The sequence below is a fragment of the Dendrobium catenatum genome, unplaced genomic scaffold (genome assembly GCF_001605985.2).
Source record: "Dendrobium catenatum unplaced genomic scaffold, ASM160598v2 fragScaff_scaffold_716, whole genome shotgun sequence".
In the NCBI taxonomy this organism is placed as follows: Eukaryota; Viridiplantae; Streptophyta; class Magnoliopsida; order Asparagales; family Orchidaceae; genus Dendrobium; species Dendrobium catenatum.
This window is the reverse complement of record NW_021319178.1, coordinates 7596333-7609000: the sequence shown is the minus strand read 5'-3', so window position 1 is coordinate 7609000 and position 12668 is coordinate 7596333. Positions and strand designations below refer to the sequence as shown.

Sequence of the window (12668 nt, the reverse complement as noted above, 5' to 3'; positions counted from 1 at the left end):
ATATTTATTAACACTGATAGTCCCGGACGATCCAAAATTCGTCCTGGGACGTTTGCCTCGGGCAGAATTTCGTACATACGAAATTAAAATTTGTCCGGATGACTTGCTCTCTGGACAAATTTCGTCCAGACGGATCGTCCCGACCCTTCCAGGTTCGTACAGACGAAAATGACAGATTCTTCACAAATTTCTTCAGTTCGTCCCGTACTTAATCCAGTTCGTACGGACGAACTACACTAAAAAAATCAGCTTTTTAAGGGTTTTACATGTCTCACTCTCCTTCCCTCGATATGTGTGCCAACTCCGTCGACATCCCACGGCCAAGGTATAACCTTCTAAACTTGGGAGAATCCGCCCTCGACACTTGCAACAGGGCGAATAACCACTCATGTGCACTTTTCTTAATACGGTGGGAGGAAGTTCGCTCTGGTGCTTGTGGTGAGGCGGGTAATCCCCCTAAAGTCCTTCGGTGTTCATGGCGCGCCAAGGGACCACCCATGCACGCTTTTTTTAGCATGGTGGGAGGAAATTTGGTGCGGCGCTTACAATGAAGCGGCAATCCCTGTGCGTGCTTTTTTTAGCACGGCGGGGCAAAAAAAATGTAAGTACCCGTACGCGGGGAAAGAACTGCTTTTCTTTTTAAATATCTGCTTTTAATAACCAATGCACGCCTTTCTTAGCGTGGTGGATAAAAAAAAATATATATATACGGTCATGGTGTCTCACAAACACCAACTGTGCACGTCTTTCTTGACGTGGCGAATAAGCTGCCTCTTGGTTTTTCCCCTAAATGGGGAAGACGCCGGGAGGCTGCTGAAATTTCATCTGAAATAAGACAATGACTTAAAAAAAAAAAAGATGAACTTGAGCATGACTTGAACTTGCAAAATGAACAAGGACATGAATTGAATATTTGAACTCAAGCAAATACTTGAGTTGGGCTACAAAGAACTTGAATTTGAACTCGGACTCAGATTTGAACAGAATTTGAACAACATTTAGACAACATGGGACATAGAACTTGAGCTTGCTACTTGAATTCAAGCAAGAACTTGATTTAGACAACAAGACTAACTTTCAGGACCACATGGAATTGAACTTTAGAATCGACAAATATAAGATCAAAACGAAAGTACTAAAATAAAATTGATAATGTTGATCAACTATAAGCAAGCAAATACATAAAATCTTCAATGAACATTGCAAGTCATCCATAAAAGGTTGTAACTAGTATGCAACACTCACAATATTCATGCTAATGGAAAGAATTGGATAGTTGCAACAGGTATAAAGATATGCATGCTCATGGATAACATGCCAATGATGAGCTCATAATTGAGTACAAGTAAATAAACATAGAATTTGTATTGAATGACAAAGGATTTTCAATATGGAATGCTCACAATCAACATGGCAAAGTCTTCAATAAACATCAATATGCTATCATGTCAACAAAGATCCAAACTAAATACAAAGGAATACATATGGAATTTGTGGTGAAAAGGAAGATTTGCAATGACTATAAAATCTACAAACATCATTTACTCACAAATGATGATGAAGACTCATGCAATCAAATGTACCCAAGCTTGCAAGCAATGAAATTGATAAGGGCATGTAAGAAGATTGTAGTAATCTTTTCTACGTCCACCTAGTGACACTAATGAAGAGATATAAATAGTATAAGACAATACGACTTGTCCAAGAATGAGTATAGAAGGCATGTTTACAATCAAGTACATGAAGAATGATGAAAGAGACATCATTTCCGTAGCACATTCAAGGTATCTACCAATTGTTGTGGCAAAGACACTATAACATCTCCATGGTCTATAATTGTCCAACATCAGTCAAATGCACTAGCCCTCTATAAACAAGGATAGCTGATACATAATGAAGTACAAATATCCAAAGGGTTGTAGAGTACTCGTTATACATACCACATGCTATTTGCAACAGAAACAAATGAGATACGACAAGTGCAAAATATCTACAATTCGTTATAGAAGAGCTGTCATCCACCCGATGTGTTATCTGCAGGCTATGTTGCACCGATACGGATACGGCGACACGAATACGACACGATACGGATACGGGACACGCCAATTCTTATAAATATAGGATACGGGTACGGCGCGGACACGGAATTATAATTTATAAATCATACATGAAAATTAAGAAAACAATCAAAGCATAATATTTGAAATTAGAAAAAAAAAAAAAGAACAACAACATCATTTGTAGCCTTGTAGCTTATAATATCAAAATATAAGAAAGCATTAAATGTCTAGTACAACAACAAAAGCATAAACATAAATTATATAGCACATGAAGTTTCAACTATTCAATAGAAGGAATGATATGATTAGCTTCTTCATTGGTTTGTCTTTGAACTTTTATATCATCTTCAATAAATATCATAGCTTCTAATTCAGGCTCATCAAGTGAAAGATTAGTAATTTCTAATATTCTCATATTATCAAGACTCTCAAATCCATCTCGGAAATGAGAGAACCTTGCTCGCAGCCCCGGAAGTAAATACGATGCGTCTCTTTTTTATTTCTTTTTGTTTTTCAACGGACACGTGTATCGGATACGCGTGTCCTTTTGAAATTAAATTGTATTTTAATTGGATACGGCTTTGGTGTATCCGACACGTATCGGTGGCGTATCGGAGGCGTATCCGTGTATCAGATACAGCACACCTTCATAAATAGGTGTATCGGTGCAACATAGTCTGCAGGGTAAATACATAAGGGAACTATAGCATATCCGAGCTCTTACAAGATGCAGTAGAAGACCCACTATATACCACATATTATCTACAAGCATTTACAAATGTAAAGCAGGAGATTCGTTAGTGCACTACAATCTACCTGCATAAATCATACAAGTAGTGCACGACAGTCTACCTATACAAGGTAACAAACTCAATCCATAAGCTACTACAACACGCCACCGGATCCGCAACATTCATGCAAACGAACATAAGGCATTTATAAATATTTCAAAATAAATCCCCGCACGTGCACCGTAGTTTATGTACACATAGGTACACAAGGGGTAAGTATAATTATAAACCCGCATGGGCCCCAGCGAGCGTGTTATTAGTACACACGTGAAGTCTAGGGATGCTGCGCGGGTCAATAGGTGAATTCGAGTTCGAACCCGACCCTTCTATGCGGATCAATAGGAGTCGACGGGGTTCGAATCATCAAACAAATATGCACTTGTGGTGAACAGTATATTTGTTTTAATACATTCATATTAGGCTTTCAAGGCCTATAATCAAGAGAATTCACTAATAAATGCATAAAGCCTACGAAACCAGATCCTCCTAAGCAGGTAAATAGGAGTAGACAGGGTCGAACCATTAAATAAATACACGGTTGTGATGACCGGAATATTTGTTTTATACATTCATATTAGGCCTTCAAGGCTTAAAAACAATATGAATTCACTAATAAAGGCACAAAGCCTATGAAACCAGATCCTCTATCAATAAGTTGATAGGGTCGACAAGGTTTAATACAAAAACAAAAATGACCCCCTTCACCCTGATGATGGATGATGGTCGCGTTGAACAGAAAATCTCAACCGGAGGGATCTATTCTAAATAATTCAAAAATTTCATCCCAAATGCCTAAAACTCCACAGAAAATCCAAAATCCAAATGTCCCAAAAAATCATCCAGACCCAGAATATTTAAAATTAAAATCAAATCATCAATCACTCAAAGCAAAATCCATTCATCATCCGCAATAGTTTGCCGAGGTGAACAAAATCGAATATAACTTCAGCTCATACAGAGCTAAATGCCTGGTCGGAAATATCACTAAGATCCATTCTCAAGCAATCTCCTGCCAATAAGGACGTTATACGTGTCCTCTAACCAGCAGTTTTGCCGTCAAATAGCACCACAGGATAAATGATTATGACCCGGGGCCCTCTGAACCGAGTGATTTTGCCGCCAAATGACACCACGAAATATCGGTTATGGCCAAAGTCAATACGTTCCTTATTGGCATCAAATCCTTGAGATATGAATCAATAGGATATAATCGATACGGCATAAAGCCCTCTGTTAGCTAAGGTGGATTCAAATTTGTCTCCTTAGACAAACACTCACCCCAGGTCTACAAGGTCCCCTTGGACGAAGCAACCCATGGCTGCTGACAATGATCCTTCTGTCACGTTGGGTCGACTACCTCCTCTGACTAAGTAGATCAGGGATCACGATGGCTCGGGACGACGGAACTATGGGATCTTGATCGGGTCTATCATTCATTCCCCCACCATCTGCTTTAAGTGAAATATGGTGCAATTTCTATTTTAAATATCAACCCTTCTAAATTTTCAAATCCAAACTCAATTCCCAAATTCAAACTTATGTTGTTACTATATGTCATATACTATGTATCACTACGTATCTGATTGATGACTATCCTTAATCGAAAGTTTTGTCTCGTGATCGGGAGGGCTAATTAACTATAGGGGCTTGCGCCTATAGGAAACCAGAACTCAGATCATAAAGCTCTCGCAAAATGAGGGCGAAATCTCTGGGTAGTGTCTTATCTACAAACCCATCTGCCTTCTAAAATTTACCCCGGAACTTATTCCGTTAAAACTCCCTCGCCGAAGAAAAGCATCAGCGGGCGGAGGCCAGGGCCGAATTTTCGGAGCCTACATGAAGACCGCCATTTTATGTAATTAAACCATCTAAGATGACTATCTCTAATCTGATCTTTTACTGGAGCTACTCCAACCTTTTCATATATATGCTCATTTCGTATCCTGTATTTGAGGTAAAGCCACTCATCCACTCAAGCACCCTCATCTCTTTTAATGGCCAACATTTAACTTAATATTATGCTTCTCTTTTAATGGCCAACATTATGCGCCATAAAGCATTGCAGGTCTCACCACCATCTTATAAAATTTTCCTTTAAGTTTGAGAGGGATTTTTCTATCACACAACAAGCCCGATGCATTCCTTCACGTCAACCATCCAACTTGAATTCTGCTAATAATATCTCCATCTATTTCACCATCACTTTGAACAATAAACCCAAGATATCTAAAATGTGTACTCTTATTAAATTTCTATAAGAATATTTTGACCTACAATAGTCAAATAATATTTCAAGAGTCATTATAAATTTAATTTGTAAACCATCTTTGACATATCATAAATATTGATATGCTTTAATTAAAGAAAATTTTCTTTAATTTTATGGACAGTGTAGATATGAAAACAAGAAGCTTCTTATTTAATTACAATTATGTATGAAATTAACACATGTTGGTACAAGTAGATTTTTTTTGTCCGTAAAATATCTGTTTTACAAATCAATTTCAGTAGAGCCTTCTGAAACATGCTAGGCGATTTTATGGATGTTTTTTTATATAAGTTTTGAATTCCAAGATTTAAAGATATAAAAGGATTTATAAAAATTTTAAGCTAAAAACTAAACAATTAATATAATTACATTTATACCCTCAACATATTTATTGAATCGTGAAAGTCTACAGTTCTCCCAAATTTTCTCCTTGCTGCAATTTCTCTCTTGCAGTCAATCACTTCTTCAGTGTATAGCAGGGCAAAAGAGTTCCCAGATATAATACAAGTAATTGTAAGTGGGGTAAAAGGGACCCCAGATATGATACATGTATAGCAAGTGGGGCAAAAGGGATCCCTAAAAAGGTAAAATGGACATCTATGTAGTTCAATGAAAATAATATTAGGTTTACATGAGCTCTATTGAATATTTTTATAAAAGTTTAGCTAACTCTTTAAAGACTAATATTGATATTCTATATGACTTCAAATGAATGAAAGGATGATTCTTAAAAGATGATTTATGACATTTTGCAAATATTTTTAAGTTACTTCAATTATTTTATTCTTTATAATCTGACATTTAATTTTTACATAAATTGCATAATTTATTGAGCCTCATGACTCACCAATTTTTTTCATATTGTTGTTGTTACAAAAAAAGAAAAGGAAAATGTTCAAGTTATTTCATTTTATATTCTATTATTTAGCTTTGTTTGTGAGTCTACAGCTAAGGTATGCAGACGGTTCAATAGTATACTTCTATTTATGTAGTAAATATAAATGTTAGTGTATGTTTTATACAAGTATTCAGATGATGAAAAATATCATATGTTAAAACTGAAATGTTATGTTTATTTTGTGTCACTCTACAATACTGATAAGTGATATAGTGGGGTGTTACAAAATCATTCCAGACTTGCCAATACAATCTTTTCTATTTTCTATTCGCTTTATCATTTTCTCACCTCTGATCATTTACATTCTTATTTAGTCATCTTTCTATTTATTTTCTACAGCAAGCCATAATTTTAATCCTATCAGTTCATATTGTTCTCCTACATCTGAAATGATATCAATGGTCAACTTCATATGCGGATATACTACATTGTTCAGTACGGTCATAAACAGTTCATATGATTTACTTATGCAGCTACTTAAGATCGTCATGAAAAAAGTATTTATTGTCCAAATCCAGTATAAAAGAAACGTAGTTGCAGAGTTAACCGATATCTTACTCTACCATGTCCTCCAAATTCAAAAGCATCACTATCCAAGGCGACTCTGTACTTTCCAGGCAAGTCACAACCAACTTTGTACCTGAATTTTTTGAATAGGTGTCAGAAATTGAGCTCAAGCTTACAATAACCGAGTATAGTCATAGATAAATTACCCATGGTAGGTTTTCTCTGGATGGAAATTGAACACAAAGACTAAATCTCCACGTTCAAATACAATCACCTGAAACGATATAAGATTGACAAGATTACAAATGAATATAAATCAAGAAAATAAATAACCATATAAAGAACTTTTTGTAGTTTCAGATTAATCCATTGAAATTAAAACCTTTGAATTATTGATCTGAACCTTAATTTTTCTCTTAATTTATGGAAAAAAGAAGGATTATAATTGATTTTAATCATATATCTAGTCCTAGTATTCAGAGATGTGTGCCAGGAGTTAAGAGGGCATCTATGGAATACTACAGATGTAGAATTACATAACTAGAGGGGTGGAGAGAGATAGAGATAGAGAGGGAGAGGTAGAGAGAGAGAGAGAGAGAGAGAGAGAGAGAGAGAGAGAGAGAGAGAGAGAGAGAAAGGCACTCCAAAGAGCACGTGGAGGTTGCCTTAAATAGTTAAATGTACACAACGATGATCATAGTGACTAATTTGTGCATGATTGAAGTTGTGCCAAGTGCGATCCATGTCTGATAATTTTTTTAATGTGAAGCTTGATCGTTGCTTAAATTATATATATATGCTTTCAATTTTTCTAGTGAGATTTCAAATTTTGACAATTATTACATTGTTATTAGGAAATAAAAATACATTTTCTATTTTTCAATTAAAGGTGAATGGCTTTTGTTGATGTTCAGGAGTTGATAACCTGTTGATTGTTGCTTCTTTCTATTTTTATTGTGCATCCCATCCTAAGTATTAACAACCTTAAACCTCAAGACACCTATATCAGTTAGACTAGCAAGTAGATGGTGCAATATCAGTGAGATAAACGGATGAGTTTGTTTGGTAAATCAAACATAACAATACAACTTTTTTCAAAGGACAATTCACACCAAGTGCCAAAAGAAGTTTTGTACGTACAAGTAGAAAAACTTCAATTATCTCAATACTCAGTATCAAGTTTCCACGTTATAGATGTCTAAAAAGATAGTTTGCTTCAGACTAGTTAGATATTAGGAAGTTCTGCATGCCACCATAGGGAATCAGAAAGCAAGCATTTCAAAACAATGTCCTTGGCTTTTTGGAGGAAATGACACGTGAGATATCTCATGTACAAAAACAAAAGGAGACATGCATAATATTTCCCAAGGAATAGTGGCAATTCAGATATTGTTCCAAAGGTATACCTTGTCCAGGTCACTTGCACTGCTCACAATTTGCTTTGCCGATGCAAGGAAGGAAAATCTGTCATCTAGCAAATTCATAGCTCTGTTGAACTCATTCATATACTGCATTTATTATAAACAAGTCAAATAATACAAGTGAAGAGCATGTGCTAAATATAAACAAAAATAGGACCTACATGAGATAGAAATTTGAATATACTAAAAAGTATAATATATTTTATTGTGATGCGCTTCATGTGCAGGAGGATCATATTCAGTGGGTGAATTAGAAATTAAGCTGTTCTCAACAGGAACGGATGATATAATATTTTTCAAAGATCAAATCAAATAGTTGGGATAATATTAAGATAATGATAGATGTGATGACAGATAGGAGGATACCAGAAGTGCTAGTAGCAAACTAAGAACATGACCAAATTTCAATGCCGAGCCACGAAAAGAACATGCCACACTTTAACAAGAATCTAGTGTATACTTAATGAGTGCCGGAGAGTTAGCCTCTAAACCCACCATAGATGTTTGCACGATTTGCAAGGAACTTGAAACTCAATCAAATTATCATAATTATATAGCAACAAGAAAATAAATAAATATTATTTCCACAACTGTGCGGTTGTTAAATAATTCATCAAATGTGGCAGCAAGTCTGCTGCTGGTATGGAATGCACCATGTGCAAATTAGTTAAATGGTGCGTTTGTATCCTGAGACAAACATGAACTTGACTTTAGAGGAAAGAAATGCAAGTACAAACCTTATAACGCAGATGATCTTTATCAACAAGACTCCATTGCCGTCGGCACTTGTCATAACTCCAACTGTTGCCTTCTCTTGGAAAATCAATCCATTCCGGGTGCCCAAACTGTATAGGTTAAGAAAAAATACTTACGAGAATCCTAATTTGATCATTCAATAAAGTAAAAACACGTTTAAAATTAATAGAAAAAAATAGAATCCTGGACCAACAGATTTCAATGTGGTACCATGGCTTTAAAGCATCTAAACATTTCAACACAAAGTCAAACAAAGCTATAACAAAATGAATATGAAATTATGAATAGCTTCTAGTGTTATAAACTGGCAAGGAAATAACCTTTAATATGAGCAAAAATATCAAGCCTACACTTGACATAAATATTGAGCGACTAAATAGCCCAAGTAAATTAGTTTTAGTGGATTTTTTTTTTGGTAATTTTAAATTTCAATTATTTTGAAACATCTATGATGAATTCCTATGAGAACGGATGTGTCATCATTCTTTATGATTGTTCCTAATCTGGGCATCACTTCTTGTGTGGTTCAATTCAATTCAATTTTATTGACTTTTTTGTTAAGAGTTTTCCTTCAGATAAGTGCAATTCAAAATCAGTATGTGTTGTTGAAGGGATTCAAATTATGACTCATTTGTTGTATCTCTCAGCAACCCAATTGTGCACTTTTTTGGCACTTAAGCATAGCTTTCCTATAGTAGATAATGATAAATATCTAACAATTGCTGGTTTTCTAAAGGAGGCGGGTTCAATTCTATGGTTCCTGTAGAAGGTTCACACCATATTTCCTAAAATGGTGCACACTCTCTTCTACTTCAACCTTCATACATTTTTTAGGATAGGATGGTCTTTGCCAAAATCTGTAACTGCACTTGCAGCCGCTTATTCCTATCCACGTCCATATGTACATTGCAGTAGATGTTGAACCTATCCACTACGAGAGGAAGCCAACTTTGAAATATTAGGGGATTATAAATACCAGTATTAAATGAATGTAAAAATCTTTTGTTTCAATAAAATTTCATATTTCTATTTTCAATCTTGTGTGCACCTATTTGAAGTGGGAGTCTTCCAGTGTGATGCGAGTGCTATAAACAACTTCAGTTCAAGTTGAATTACCTTCATTTTGGTGATTTCATAACAGGATCTTTTTTCTTAAACATTTTGTTATTTGTGTTGCAAGAGTCCTTATTTTGGTCAAATCTGCTATAACCATGATTTTAATAGCAATGTAATTTACAATTACATGCTTTTTTTTGTTTGAATTTCTCATAAATTTCTTCAGATTAATCAATCACAGCATTATTGTTTGGCTCGAACTTTCACATATTTTGAGTTTACACTTTACACCCCAAAGAAAGCAAAAATTTATGTAACAAGGAACCTTCGATCCATGAAATATACATTTTTACACGATCTACATTCACTATATCATACTAATTGCATCAGAAAACATAGACCCTTAAGCATTCATCATCAATTGAGGCAGTCAGATTCTATGCTTTCATTTAGTAATGCTTTTACTTCAACTTTAACTTTAAAAAACCTAGTGTATCAAAATTTTCATTTGTGTGGGAAATGCACAATTCAAACTCACATCCTACCTGTGGACCTCTTTCATGGTTTCCTGATCTTAGGCTACACACATATGGAGCATCTCATCCATCTATGTGGCAATAAGGATCACAGAAATTGTATTACACAGGACAACATAATAACACAACAGTAGCAAATGAAACCATATCCCTACTGCATTGCGTCCCAAGTATTATACCCATCTGATAAAGGCATGAAATTCACAGCCATTTTATGAGAACTCTTTTGATAAGAATTTTTACTTCACTTTGTTTTAACGGTGCATTCAACCTCAAATAAAGGAACAAACCAAAATTTTGAATTAAACACTAGGCTACCTTTTGTGATGCCTGCTGAAGGAAAAACTTAAGCGAAGGATTTGGACTTCAGAACAAACTGAGTTTGCTACTCTTATTTGGCCAACAGATCTATAATTGGAGAAGATTATTTATCCAAATCACAGATTTGAGCCACGGGTTTTCCTATTTATAGTTCACCTTTAAAAAAGGGACGTAAGCTCGACAAGCATAAAGAGATCAAACTTTGAAGTTGGTAATGATATGAAGAAATTCCTAAAAAAATATATTTGATGCTGGAGCTTATTATAAGTTTCCTGACAAAAAATCTGATCGAATGAAGTCAAAGGGAAGATTAATTGCAATGCATAGGGTATTAAGCTGTCAATTGTTTTTGACAATCTTGGCAAAAAGATCAGAGAGCGCCAAAAAATCCTATGACAAGTTCAAACATTAGGAGGGGACTACTGTGATCAAACAAGCTTTAGAGTTGTTGGAGAAACAATAAAGCATGTGATCTCAAGAGGAATCATGGGAAGTATTGATTTGCATCATCAGCAAATAGTTTTCATCATCTCAATTTGTGTGCCAACATGCTTAGCTGTCAAGATCAAACCGAGGCAATCAAGTCTAGGCCTCGGAGGAATATTTTCTAGATCAACCATACACAAATTAAATTTTACTCGTTTGTCAGTTCAAATATCAACAAGTAATGTCAAAGTCTATGCAGGTCTCTGATCCCTATGATTGGTTCTGTTAGAATAAATCACAATTAGAGGAGTTCCTAAAATCATTGAAGCTCCCTCCATTACAATTCAAGTAATAAGCTGAAGACACTTAAGTCCCCAATGACGGGCAAGGTAATTAGAAGAATATAATCAAAAGGTCAACATACATGTGATTCTCAAATGCCCAAAATGTGAAGCTTTAAGAGGATCAAACTCTCTAACCAACTTCAAAGGCCATGAAGAAGTATTTTGAAGCTTGCAAAGCTTCGACAGCCAAATTGAAAATGTAAAAGATTGGTTAGTTCACCAGCATAGGGCTGAGAGAGATAACAACGGTCAAGCCTTCAGAGTTGTTGCTAGATCTATGATGTTTTCCAAAAAAACGTTCCGCAAAATAATTTGGGCTAAAGTTGTCCTCACAACAACATCTCATAAATAGAATAACCTCTCAAATATTAAAATATAAAATTGCATACCAAGTTTGCATCAATCATATCTAAGACTAATCTTATCTCCACCATTCCTATGAGAGCATGAGAGTTTTTGGAAGTTCAATCTTTATTCTTGTGCACTAACAAAAATGCAGCAAGCTGTTAGGCCGGCACTTGAGCCGGCTGGACCGGTCCAAACCGGACCGGTCCACACCTACTCGAGGCGAAAACCAGCAGGGCGGGCGGAACCGAGCGGAGCGAGCTCATCTGACGGGGGCCAAGGAGGAATTTTGGGAGGGAAATTTTGAATGCGAGGGGCTGTTTAGACATTTTGTAAAACTCCTTTATAGTTAATTAGGAGGTGAGGAGGAAAAGGGGAGATTATCTTGCATTGGAAGTTTTTTTGGGGAGATCTAGGGTTTGTGTTCTTGGGCTCTAGGCTACGGCTAGAGATTTGGAGAGTCATTCCTTCCTCTCGGATTGAAGGAAATTGTATCTTTGTTTGCGTTCTCGAATCTACTAGTGAAATACATTATTTTTCTCTATTTTCCTTGAGTTTTCTCCACTAAAACTGCTGCGATTTGCAGTTTTCCTGCTGAAAACAGCAGTTTTCTCTTGTTTTTGTATTGATTTTGATTAGGTTTACTTGCGAACCCAAGTATTTCCTATCAAATTGGTATCAGAGCAAGATCCGGGCGGTGGAGGGCTGTTTTCCCCATTGTTTCGCTGCAGTTTTTGCTGATTTTTTGGAGGATCCGGAGACATCTCGTCGTTTCCCATGGCATCTAAGCGAGTAGAAGTCTTGGAGACCGAGATGGGTCAACTTAAGGCGGATCTGGAGGAGAAGATGGCCACATTTAGCGAGAATGTGGAAGGAAAATTCATGGCCTTGGAGGAGATGATGAAGAAGTTGTTGGAAGGGCAAGCAAGGGCTGTGCC

The 12668-nt window shown here is 36.0% G+C and overlaps 1 protein-coding gene across 2 annotated transcripts in view; it reads right to left on the bottom strand.

The window, feature by feature from the left end:
* LOC110114933 (1,4-alpha-glucan-branching enzyme, chloroplastic/amyloplastic) overlaps positions 1-12668 on the bottom strand; it is a 40857-nt gene that overhangs the window by 5493 nt on the left and 22696 nt on the right. For both annotated transcript variants that reach the window (XM_020847992.2, XM_020847989.2), the window contains 4 exons: positions 8684-8791; positions 7932-8033; positions 6732-6799; positions 6577-6658 (listed from right to left, as the gene is read on the bottom strand). In XM_020847992.2, coding sequence (XP_020703651.1) covers positions 6577-6658; positions 6732-6799; positions 7932-8033; positions 8684-8791 — 360 coding nt within the window. The remainder of the gene's footprint in view (positions 1-6576; positions 6659-6731; positions 6800-7931; positions 8034-8683; positions 8792-12668) is intronic.